This window comes from Echinococcus granulosus, assembly GCF_000524195.1.
Source record: "Echinococcus granulosus chromosome Unknown EG_S00018, whole genome shotgun sequence".
Taxonomy (NCBI): Eukaryota; Metazoa; Platyhelminthes; class Cestoda; order Cyclophyllidea; family Taeniidae; genus Echinococcus; species Echinococcus granulosus.
The window spans coordinates 343,074-356,322 of NW_020170398.1; the positions used below are offsets into that span (position 1 = coordinate 343,074).

The 13,249-nt window shown below is 42.2% G+C and overlaps 1 protein-coding gene across 1 annotated transcript; it reads left to right on the top strand. All coding sequences in view use genetic code 11, as the record gives it.

Moving 5' to 3' along the window:
* Nucleotides 1–1,975: 1,975 nt before the first annotated feature.
* On the top strand, nt 1,976–10,682 carry EGR_03447 (Serine/threonine-protein kinase unc-51; the record flags this gene model as incomplete). The annotated part of the gene is made up of 19 exons (XM_024492696.1): nt 1,976–2,102; nt 2,221–2,294; nt 2,360–2,520; nt 2,651–2,733; nt 2,810–2,860; nt 2,937–3,599; nt 3,816–3,858; nt 5,230–5,368; nt 5,618–5,687; nt 5,763–5,891; nt 6,156–6,230; nt 6,326–6,424; nt 6,471–6,544; nt 8,086–8,316; nt 8,855–8,892; nt 9,274–9,392; nt 9,521–9,675; nt 9,756–9,800; nt 10,422–10,682. The coding sequence occupies 19 exons, from the start codon at nt 1,976–1,978 to the stop codon at nt 10,680–10,682; spliced, it is 2,637 nt and encodes an 878-aa protein (XP_024352829.1).
* Between the last annotated feature and the right edge of the window lie 2,567 nt (nt 10,683–13,249).

Consider the following 13,249-nt stretch of genomic DNA (forward strand, 5'->3'; position numbering starts at 1 on the left):
ACTAAGAGAGTAAATTTGTTTTCCCATGAGTAAAAGCTTATTGGCATTATGTTACTCAGGGTTTATTATGATATTAAGGAAAATAGAATGCGATGGTGTTCTGTCCCTCGGTGTTAATAAGGCGCCACTTTTGGAACTTTTGAATTTACCGTCTTGCACCGCGCTGGGTGTACTAGCCTTCGGGCCATGCAAGAAGCCCAAACGCCTTCTCCTTGTGCTAAATATGTATATTTTGCCCGAGTGTTGTGTCTTCTATCGTCTCCAGGAAAGTCCCAAAACGCCACAAAATGATCTAGTTTTGAAGTGATAATCTAGAGCCCCGGCAGTTAGTCTGACTCGGCCTTTGATGTGCAGCCAGTTAAGAAAAAAGATTGTGGTCCTGCTGGGCCTCACTGGTTTAGGGCCATAGAGGCAGTTTTCAGCTCTTTCGTAGGCTAGACGAATGTATTCTATCATGCTGTCATGTTTGTTAAGACTTAATTAAGGCCTCGAATACCACACTGCATTTGCTAGAATTCGATGAATTTAAAGGTCAAATTTTCCTTCGTTTAAATAGCGCAAAATTTAGTCTCAATGTGCTGATGTTTAGCGGGACTGGCTAAGGACTGCCGGGAGGGGAGAAGATAGACCTTGTGGTGAGGTGTGGAGAGTCATTAATTTTAGCTATATAATTTGGCTGAAACTGTGACTGCAGAGGTTGAAATGTCAGAGGGCGCAATTGTGGTCGCAACTTTATTTTTCGTCCACAGACTATTGGACGTATACTAAGGTATTTGACATGTCTTGAAAATCCACGCATTTCCAGGGATGAAATGAACCGGTGTTTCTTTAAACTATTCGCTTGAATACGAGTGCACTCTAGTCTTTGCTGGCGACAAGGCCTTCCTGCCATCTTAACGCCCTCCAAGTATTCATTCCATCATTGTGTGTCTAATCACACTAATTGGGATTTTCGGGGAGAAAATGTAGGTCCTTGAAAAGAGGGCTCTTTAATTATTTGTAAACAACAACAGTAAAAGGCTTTTAAGCTGCAAAGGCACTCTGTGTAATTTATGTGGGTAATTGTAATGTTCTAGGATTAGACAATAGCCAAAGTTTGAATATCTGGTAGTTCTGCCCCAAATTTTAGAACAACGGGTAATTGTTATAAGTGATGAACGGTTAAACCGATTAAACGGGCCTTTTGTGCTGACCATTTTTAGAGAAACCCTTGTAATTTATTTTTGAAATGATTACAATCTTACGAGCAGTTGGGCTTTGCAAAAATTACTCTTTAAACAACGAGTAAAGGACTTTTAAAGTGAGACATATTTTTGCAATGGATTTTTTTCCCGAAATGGGTTTGTTCATTTTAACCGAAATAGCCCATTAAACGTACCTAATATAATTTTCGGCAAACAGCTGTTTTAGTGTTCGATGGGCTGTTCTGTGGCATTAGGAGTATTTAAGTAGTTTTTCTGAAATGTCATCAAATTATATTCGTTTGGGAATTTATGAATATAACCCCGCTGATATTTTGGGGAGTGGGGCCTTTGCCATTGTCTACAAAGGCAGGTTTCGAGACGTGCGTATCTGGAATATGTGTTATATTTCCCCCTTTCTAGAACAAAAACCACAAGGTGGCTATTAAACAGATGATAAAAGGGCAGAATGTCCCTAAGTCTAAAACCTTATTAAGCAAGGAAATATCTGTTCTTAAGGTATCCGATTTCATGCAAACGCATTTCTCATAGGATCTTAATCATGAGCACATAGTTCGACTTTATGATCACAGCGTAAGTCGGTTTCTGTAGCTTATTTGGTTTTATAGATATCTAACGCTGATGTTTACCTTGTAATGGAGTTTTGCAATGGTGGGGACCTGTCGGAATATCTTCATAGTAAGGAAATTTGTTGTCATAAACCGCCTTATTTAGGTAAGAAAACATTGCCAGAGGAGACGATACGCCATTTTCTTATACAAATTGGCTCCGCAATGGATGCCATGAATAGAAGAGCAATCATGCATCGTGATTTGAAGCCTGGAAACATTCTCCTTAGCTACTATGGCGATTTCCCGTCGGTGAACGAAGTTCCGGGTCCTCTTATAACTTTTAAGCTTGGTATGTTTGGTTAGACATTTCTGAAAGATTGCTCATCATGTTTGGTGACATTTTGCCTTCTACTTTTCCGCTCGTGATTTTTAAAAGTTGGTGTTACACTTGCTTCCTAAAATTATAGCGGATTTCGGCTTCGCACGATTTTTGCAAGATGGGATAATGGCTGAAACAATGTGTGGCTCCCCAATGTACATGGTAATAGTCATCGAAGTTGACCAAATCAAAATGCTTCTGACTTAAATTTCCTTTTTATTTCACAGGCACCAGAAGTACTAATGTGCCAAAAGTACGACGCACGAGCAGATATTTGGAGTATGGGGATCATCGTCTACCAGTGCTATGTTGGAAAAGCACCTTTTTACGCCAATAGTCCCGAAGCACTGAAAAATATCTACCTAAAGACGGTTGATTTGAGACCCAAGTGAGTCATTCTGCCCGTGTTTTAAATCACTGTCGTCATTTTTGATGCATCAAAAACCCTTTGCTATCACTGTAATGTAATGCATATTTCGGCGATTTAAAATGTGACTTATTGGATCTGTCTTTTTCAGAATTCCACGTGAAACGAGTCCCAACCTGCGCGATCTTTTGCTAAAAATGTTAATAAGAAAACCGGCTGACCGCATTGATTTTCGTACGTTTCCATTGAGTCCCATGTTATTTTCAACTGCTTCATACCTTTTAATTTATTCTGCTCTATGTGTATTTAGCATCGTTTCTTGCTCATCCCTTCCTCACCGCAAAACACATATCTCCCTCCGGTAAGTTTAACCGCTTGTAAATAAACAAGTGTTTAATGTACATACCATTCTGGTGGAAGTGGGTTCTTTCTCTCAGATCTCGTGCCTCACAAACCAGCAACAGTGCCCCCCTTGCCGAGTTCTGTTCGCCGTTTGCGTGGAATCCAGTCTGCTGCATCACGCACGCCACTCACAGCCACCACCCGACCCCACTTCACTGTACCCACCCCCAACACGCGTGAAACGGATCTGCCCCTTCCGGGTAGAGGTCGTGGCCAGGGCCGCGGCCGCAGCGTTATTGCAGATCTTATGCCAACTCCTGCTATCAAGAGTCCTCTCGGACGCGGCTCCCGTCTCATGCAGCCCACTACAGTGCCCCGACGTGACCCCACTGGTGGTGGTGTGAGTGTTAGTCCTCCTCTTCTGCCACATCGTCCGCCTCTTCCCCCTAATGAAGAAGTTGGGGCTAGGGCGAAAGAGGAGGACTCCTCCGATACTTCTCTCACTCCTACTGAGGATGGCGATGAGTTTATTGAGGATGGACTGGGAGGTAGCAGCTTCTTGGGCGAGGTGAGACGACATGTACCGCTATCGACCGAGGGATTTGGTGCGTTAGATCCCTGCCTAGCGGAGGTGCTGCAGCGACCTAGGCTGCTGGATACGACTCCTGCTGCTGGTGGGGGACATTTTCAACCTTACTCTGCGGCGGCGATGGATCGCAGTTTAGAGGGCTACGTCATTGTAGAGTCAGACGGCTCAGGTAAGCAATCCTAAGTCGATTTTTCTTCCCACTGATATGTCGCTATGGCGTTTATTGGGACTGTTAAGGTAAATTAGGATGTGGGAAAAATATCCGTTCTACCCACCGAATTCTTGTACAATATAATTGTTTCATTAATCTCTGTGTTTTAAGTCTCTGCTTTTAAGGAACTCCACTAGATATTGGGATGAAATGTGTATTTTTTTCTCTTGCTAGAAATTGAACACGATCGTGGAGTCCATCCTTTGCTTCGACCCGCGTAAGCTGTTTGATTTGAATAGTAGAGTCATTAATTTAAGTTGGGAATATTTGCGCACTTAAATAGGAATTTTTAGTCACGAATAGCAAAAATTGTTTATCTACCGTTGCACTTTCTAATGCCTGTACTTTTCGAGGTCCGAAATTGCTCACAAATGGTGTCTCACTTTAATATTCTTACTCTTTGGTTTCATTTCATTATTTTCTTATAGGTGCACAGCTTTGTGTTCTTTATTTTTCTCAACAGGCAATATCTTAATGGCATTAATATTCAAATGATTGTTCTTCGAATTTCGCTAGTCGAATTTTAGAATCTGTCAGTTGTTGGGCTGCTTACTTTTTATGCCCAACAGTAAATATGGATTTTGTGTGCATTCACGCTTTAATACGCATGTTTAAGCTAGTTCATCAATTCGATACTGACATTATCTGCTAAGTTAGTGTTCAAGAAGCTTGCTTTATGAGAATTTTCCCACTTCTGTTAAACATCATGGTTAATTTCACACTACTTTTAATCCACTTTTTAGCACTATTAAATTCAAGAATTTAATGGCGTAGTGACTTTGAGCAATTTACCCATGTATTCTGCTGCCTGGTCAACACAACCTTATGCATAGGGTGTCTGATACTTGAGAGGAATGAGGTTTTTACTAAAAACCTCATAGAAATGCTGTAGAATTCTTGCATAGGCCACAAGAGAATATTATTTAGCTTAATTCGAGTATGGCGTTCGTAATAGTGGACTTTGACGAATCTTTAAGGTTGTGTAAATGCATGATGGCCATCATCTTGACGACACCGCAAGCCATGAGTCCTATTGTAAGAGTAATATAAGTTGTGGAGGCTTATTTGAATGGACGCTTTTTTCAATGCAAGCCTTAACAACTGTCGGAAACGTCTGGATGCATGCATTTAAAGTGGGAAGGGGCCACATAACTTCTTAAGCGTCACCACTTCATTCTTCTAACATTATTTTCCTGACGGTATTGTTTTTTCCAACGAGGAAAAAAAACTTCCAGAGGATGTTGGGAGTTCATTCGGACTTCATAAACAAGTTCGGTGAAATTTAAGAAGCCTTTTATCTTAGGCTTACAATGATCAATGGATAAGGTTTCGCAAAGGGCTTTTGCTCTACTTTATTCAAATTCTTTTTTATGCTAGAGCCCAAAAAAATTCGTCCATTGCTGTTGCTGAACTGCCAATACACATTGTACATGCTATTTTGTTACCACTACTGCCATGCTTTGTTGTCACCCAGAATAACCAATTTGATTATTCTAGAATTTTCTCAGCTTCAACTTTTTTACCCCATTCGTCGATTTTGTGTCGCTTCTTTTAAACTCACTAAGTTAACTTTTGCATTTCCTTGTAGAAGCCAGCTTTCTCGACGTAGCGAAAACCTGCCCCCCCACTATCGTGCATCACCGATACCGTCTTTGGATGACAAATCTCACATCCCCCGCAAATTTACTCCCGTTTCCAACGGCAGGTTACAGACTGGAAAGATTCCGGTATGGCGCGTAATTAGGATTTGTGTCCTCTTTACATTGAATGTCTTGTATGTAGCAGAGGTTTATTTAAGGCGCTTAAGTCGGCTTACAATAACACTAGTACCATGACCACTCGATGTGTTAACCTTTTTTCTCCATAGAGGTGATTTGAGTTTTTATACTCTTGTGGTATCTTCACATTTGTGATTGAGTTTTCACTTTCCACAAAATGAGATCATACAAATGTTTGTACGCGGCTTCGCCTTCCAGGGTACTGAAGCTTACTGCGGTCAAGATTCAAGATTACCTGCCATGGAAACTCTTGCGAATGTACACCCAGGTAGGTCTCCCCATGCTTCTTATTTCGTTTTAATGCAAACTGGCTCAAAGGATGGATGTGCTTTGTTCCTATTAGCAATTGTCAAACTCCCCTCCTCAAGCCAAACCGACATATCCTCCGCAGGTACCAGATCACCTTTGAATCATGTCTCAAGTGAAGCCACGGATCGAACGAAACATGCCAAAAAGACGTCCGATGCACCCGGTAAGTTGAATTCCCGTTCACACATTATTGATGTGACGTCATGGATCCTCGAATTAATGTTTCGGTTTGCCTTAAGAATTTCAAATTCTTAAATGACAATTTATCATTTTTACAAACCCCTAGGAACAATACTTATTTTATGCGGATAAATTTCATTTCATTAAGTATATAGGCCTTTTTGATCCCCCACTTTGAGTAAATTTCTCTCCTCCAACTTTGGTGCGTTTTTGAGGGTCGACTTATTTTGTTGGTAATGATTTGCAGAGAAGCAAGTAATGAAGCGTAGTCGAACCACTTCTGGCATCTATATGGTTGAGGAAGCAGCTCGTCTGTTAGCCGGTGAGTTGAGCTCCACTCGATTCCACGTCTCGACTGCTCGGCTTAGGCATGCGCTTCTCAGTGCTCTGCAAACACACGTCTTTTCATTATCCTAGCTGAGGTAGCGTGGGTTGTGACGGCCCGCAATCATCGCAAGTATCGCTTCGTGACTGAATACGTGCCTTCATTTCCAGTCCAGGCCTCCTCCACTATTCGTGCCATTTTTACGACCTTTGCTTATTGCCATCCTTGGTTTTTTAGTGCAGCTTCAGGCGGCAAGAGATCAAAGTGGTTTGCCTGGCTCAAACGAAATCATCGATGAACAACTGATGAAGGTCAGTAATTATTGCTCATCTTTTCTTTATTTGTCGTTGACGAAATTGGGAATGTCTTAGAAGTGGTGTGGTCGTGTGTCTTGGCTTTCGTGTTGTAGTCTATTAAATTTTGTTCTTAAATATGCATTGTTTGAAGTCAATAATTTCATAATTCTTATCTTTTGAACTCCCATATTCTGTTAATTCGCCTACAAGAATGTTCTTCGAAATCTGATTAAACTACCATTTTGTAGATACTATTCAAAGCGATTTTTATCTAGATTATGGTTACCATTTTTAGCAAGGGATAATTTGTAGGCAATCTCGATTGTGGGTTTTTGATATTATGAAGATGGGCTCCAGATTTATTGGTTTAGCTGAAATTTAGTTGGGTTGGTGCAGCATCAATAGATATTTTGACGTAGTAATGCTTTAACTGGCAGTCTCACAGATGAGTTACTTGTCAGTAATTGCTTCTCCAGTCAGTGAAATGTGGTCCTCACTAGGTGTCTCTTTTTTAAGTAGGCTCCCCTAATTGTATCTATCTACACCTTAACCTCAGTTAATGATAGCTGTTTTTATTGACAGAGGAACTGCAATTACCTTTGATAGAGTCAAATTGGCCTTATAAGGCATTCGATAATCACCCCATCACACTCCAAATGTGGGTCTTTTCGACTTAGAAATCTTCCTAAAATGTTTTCAAATCCCATTTGCCATGATCAGCCAGGGTTCTGGATGTTAGATTTGAAGATTCCCTGTTTTGTGGCGCCGCTTTTGCATTAACAGAATCCAGTATGATTTTGAAAGGCAACACGCCAAACGTAAGTTCTAGATGACTTTGACCCTGTTTGAGTTTGGCCAAGTCATCGAGACTGTTTTTTAGTTATATTAATTGCTACTCCCTCTTATTAAGTGTTTTTAAATATCACTAGAGCTTATTTTGACTAGACGGGGATTCTTAGATCCCTTGGCCGCATGCTCATTTAAGTAAACGAGAGGTAGTAATTTCCTCGAGGATCAAATCTTCCGCACTCTGATGGCAGTAGGCATTCGTAGTCGCTATATGTATTCATTACTTATGGGATACATCAATTGGGATCACTGGGTCTCAGTAAATGGTGATTGTTCTAGTATTCCCTTCATTGATAGGACGGACATCAGTTTGCAGCATCTGCATTTGCTTTTGGGAAAACTGGTTAGAATCAGCATTCTAGCTTTTGTGCTTCCATTAAGCCTCGTTTCAGTGGGGAATAATATCCTTTGAAAGCCTAAAAGTTAGGTTATTTTTTGCTCTTTCAGTGTATAAAATATCGAACTAGCTAAACCCACAACTCAGCAGTCATGAGGTAGGCATCTACACCATTGAATGCGGTCAAAAATTACTCTGACTGGGTGAATACTCCTAGACCACTTGGGTGTGTTTAATCCTACATTAAAATTCATCTCAATAGTGTTTATTGCCCCATCTGCACTGAGCCTTCCAAGGCTGGGCTTCAGAAGATGAAGCACTTTCCCCTAGTTGAGCGTTGTCACGTCTCTTATTTTGTGTTTCTGCGCAGCCGGAGCACCGACAGGAGATGCAAACAGTGACAATGGTTTTAGATTTGTGCGAACTCCTTGCTGAGCTGGCGGAACGACGGGCCTCCGCGTTGACAGACTGCACCACCGTCACCACAGCATCCAAACAGGTGGAGTGCAACTTTGAGAACAGCGAGCTCTCACCGCCCAGTGATTCCAATGAGTCCCACCCCTCCACAAAACTCAAACTGGTTCCTGAGGCTCAAAGGCAAGTCTGGTTAACTTAAGGATGGCCTACTTATACATATGTCAGTGAACTTACTGAATTTTCAGATTGCTGATATATTCAATTTTTGCAGTGCTTGGGTTATACGTGGGATTTTTCAAGACCGAATCTAGTCTCTAGTCTGAGCAACGTGACCAACAGGATCGACTTTGATATATTGTAGCTCCTCGCCTCCATTGTTTCATTTATTGCAAAATGTGGATCAATCATTTTTCGTGAAGCCAACACTTGTCGTTCGCTGAGTAGAATAATAAAGTTTAAACTGCTTTTCACTGGTTAGCTATTACCTTACCATTTCATTTCCTTACAACTGGTTTTATTATTTGTGATCAAGTAACACCAAGATAGTTAATTTCATTGAAATCTCAACTTGAGTGCTGTTGTATCGTGGTTAACATTGTCATGCATTTACCTTGATCTGTCGTTCATTTTTTGCGCGTGAACGCCTCTCTCGACTTTTTTATTTCGTTTTTTTCAGACGAGGACAAAAATTTGTGCTCTGTCCTCTTTTGTCTTTGTAATAGATTACACTTGAGCAACCAGCCTGCGTATTCTGTGTTGCGTGAGTGATAAAACTCACCTTTGAAAACAGCTTAAATTGGGAATATTTATTGAGTCGATTTAACACAACTGCTCGTGATGCCCTTGTTACCAAAGCATTTTCGGTCACAAATTCAAACGTTCAACACCAATATAACCTCTTTCCTTCATTTGCTGAGCCTTCAGCCTCGTAGTGATACTACTCTATTAATTTTTTGCGTTGAAAATCATCACTAGTTCGAGAAACGAATGCTTTATACATGGAGAAACTCCTAGACATGTATTTTACTGAACCATTGCTCCCCTGGTGTGCTGTATTTGGGAAACCGATGATCTCTGTTTGAGGCTTCGTACTAAATCAGATTGCTCTTGTTTATGCCATTTTTTAATTCTCCGAATGTAGAATTGTGGAACAGCTTGTTCTATACCGACGCATTCTCTACTACCTTGAGTACGTTTTTGCGCAAGTTAGGAAGGCAGTTGCAGAAAATCGCCTGCAGCCCACTCCGACCGCCAAAAGACGTAAGTATCCTATTGCCTTGTTTACTTGCATGATCAGAAATTGAAAAGGCCCCAGACTTACGTATCTTGAGTCATCCCATTTGATAAATTGCTTAGTATTTATTGGATTGGTTGGCTTTTTCCCACAGGCTTAACTGATTGCAACGCACTTTACCACCGGTGCTACATTCGGCTCTGTCAGTTGTCGCGTCTTTCGCGTCGTGAAGATCTACTTGAACCCGTCGGGCGTCATCTCTCTTGCATCACCGCTAATCGTCTCATCTTCAACTACGCTTTAGACCAGGTTATTTTCAATCTGCTCATACCCCTCTTTCTCCTCTTTGCACCTTCTGTGCCACCTAATGTACTTTTATTGTACTGCAGTGCTTCGCTGCCGAAATGGATGATTACATAGGAGAACTGGGTTTGGTGAGTTTTTCCTTTGCGTGAACGGAAGATGCTTGCCCTTGCTTGCTGCTCCCAAAGACCCCCCAATGCATACGAGTTGTGAAAAACAGTACATAAGTCAAAATCATTTGCGAGATATCGAATGAGTTCCAAACTTAAAGGTATTTATGCATCTTATAGGTTTAGGTAAGTGCACCTGTCAAGTCCTCTTTACTAATTGTTATGAAAAGTGCTTAATGAAATGTACAATATAAAGTAGTTTGTTGGAGTTGCGTCCTTTTTTACCCTTCCTTCCCACATCACTGGCAGTGCCTAGCCGTCTATCGTCCGATTTTGAATTCTTACACTGCGCAGGAGTCGATTCAAAAAGCAATTTTCGCCACTGTTTTTATACGGGTATGCCACATTACTCACTAATGCTTCGGTTGTGTAACCGTCCATAGTAGATGCCTTCAGTACCGTTTTTGCTTAGAATTCAGCTGACTTAATTGGAGTTTTTGTTTTAATGGATTTGGTCAACAGCACTTCCTTATATGTAGTGAGAAAGGTTCTATTCAATCAGTTGGGACACTGAGTAGCGGTAGACTTAAAAGACCCGTTTGGTACCATTTAATCAGGGGGTAATGCCGTTCTTTTTCTTAGGCGCTTCAGCGTTACCGAGCGGCCATTACTCTCATTCACGGTCTATGCCAGCACGCAACATCAGAGTATGACAAATCCTTGTTGGCGGAGTGTCTGCGCATGATCCAGGATCGTCATGCAACTCTGTGGGCCTACGTGGCCGGTGGTGGCTGCAGGGCTAAGGAAGAGGTCGCGGAACGAAGAGGCGCCTGCTGTGGCGTTCGGTCACTGCCACCACCTTCCCATAATGCAGCTGCAGTAGCTGCTGCCACCTCTCGATGACGACTCTTTCACCACCTTTCAAATCCAAACACTGTAACAGGCGTGATCACTTGCTCACAACGTACGCGAACGCGCAGACTCCTTTATTTTTCCCCCTATCTTTCCATTCTTGTGGTTGCGTGTACATACGCGGTTGCAGCTGGAGCGGCTTTTGCGGTGTACATCCCATCATGGGGGCTCGCATGTGCATGGTGCTTTTGTTCGCCATTTCATGGATTTACTAAATCGTTTATTTATTTCAGTTAAAAATGCTCATAACAGTGGCCAGTTTGTAACACAGGTTTCTTAATGCGGACAGGTTATAGCTGAGTGGTATTTGCTTTTTTAATTGGCCAGTTTGGCGACTACGCGGTAGCAGGTGTCGTACAGAGAAGGTTCAAATAATTAGATCCTGATAGTGAGGGCGAAATGTACGACTCGTCTTGCGTATTCCCTTAAATGATTACCACTCTATTGGCACTGCGCAATCATGTAATTGCATACGAAATAAAACAGACAAATGAGAAATACAAGTCAGATGGGAATGGTACCAGCTAGGGAAAGAATGTTGGCTTCTAGAAGCAAAATATTGTGTGAAAGGGACTGGCCGGCCCGTGTTCTGATGGAAAGTGCTTACAAAGTGTGATGATGACAAAGTGCTTTGATGTAGGCTTATTCGCCTTTCTAATTGGAGCTCATCCTACTAAGTCCTAAGATCTTGGAGTACCTTTGAGGTTCTCTCACCATGAGTGCGCAGCGCAGGTGGACCACGCAGACCTGTGGCGAGCAACACAGCAAAATCTGCTATCAACGTGGTATGATTTACGGTCATTCGTCCCTCAAAATAATGTAATGAATTGTCCATGTTTAAGTGCAGAGCTACACTCTGTAACATTGTTGAAAAGGTAAATGTGGATGAATATAGTGCATATCCTGATTCCCGTGGTTCCACTTCCGTTACTTCAGAAGAAATATCAACGGTCCATAATTACGTGTACAGTGTTTATCCAGCCTCGGTTACGGCGGCAGGCTGCCTTGAGATGATTGGTGGAACTGAGAATGATTAGAAATGATACTGTCGCAGAGGCTACTAAATGCCGCAGACTAGGGCAAAAGTAAAGTACCGTGGGAAACCAAATTCTCCCTCAAAATGCATTCTCTGTGTCACTACACGAGAAACAAGTTTCGTGTCAACTAATCGTTTTACCATCCGCGGATGTCACATTCGAAGATTTCTCCATGAAAGATATTCGTTTGTGAGGGGTACAACTCCTACATCGAGTGAGTATTAGAAAGCGCGTGAATATGGAACATGGAAAGGGGTGGAGTTTAAAATTCTGGCAATGTATGTAACAGATGATTCGCTGGAGAGCGTAGCGGATCTAGAGACGACGGCTTTCTACCTTTGCCGGATCCCATATTAATTAGAGTCCGCCAACTTTAAAGCAGTGCATAAACAGTTAATCCCCACTGCGCTATTAATGGATGCCATTTCAGTTTATATACCGCTCATATTGAATAAGACGTGCTAAGTACCTTTGGAGTAGACTATCATATAACGATAGTTAATTTGAGGGGGACTCGTATTTACCTACTTCCAATTTGGACGTAGTGCGGTCACCAACATACACCATGACCTTCCCAGGGCAATAGCAGTTAAATTCAACATCTAGGGAGACAATGCCCAAGGTCTGGCGGCGAAAGTAGTCCAACTAGTTCAATACGGAGTGGAATAATTCATTGAGGCGGCAAAAATTACCCAAGGAAAGCCAATAACCGACTTTACTAACAGCTGGATCTCCCGGTCATCACGGTGCCTGCAAGGTAAACCTATCGAAGCGCAAAACTTCAAACGAGGAAAGCCACACGATTGAGGTATCAAAACCACAATGCATCAGGTTTCGCGCCGAACACGCAAGAAGTCCAACCTGTGCAAACACTGATATCCTAGCTCGAGAAACTAATCCCTCGCCTATCGATTTTTCTGCAGGTATGAAGGCTACAGAGGACCCCTCAGCGCAACACTTGCACCGACTCCAAGTGACACGATTCTAAAGAGCCTGTACCAGATGGTAAAACCTACCAGACAGATACGGAATATGTTCACCGCCTGTCAAACGGCGACAACCTTAACGTCTGCTCATCCGTTTCCCCCCTTTTTAGATATTCGGAGTAGACGTTAACTGGCGCATCTCCCATGAGCGTGTTCAAAAAGCCCCTAGAGATATCAGGAACTTCAATAGGACCAATAGGTCTCCGAAACGTGTCCTCTCGGAACCTAACTGCTCGGGTGTATGCGACACATACCAGACGAAGTATGCGGCCCAGGAATTGTTTAAAAATCTGTCCGCCTATCTAGGGTACGCCACTCATCACATGGTAACTTCACCGCAGTACATGAAGATGGGATGAATTGGACATTTTCATGTCACAACACGGTCACAAAACCCTGATATAAATTCTCAGAAGATAGCATCCAGTACAATCCACCACAATAAACCGACGGGTGCTGCATTGTGACACCAGCTAGCAAGAACTAGAAAATCGGAGGAAGGTCAGAGCAACCAAATACACAGCTTGCATGCACC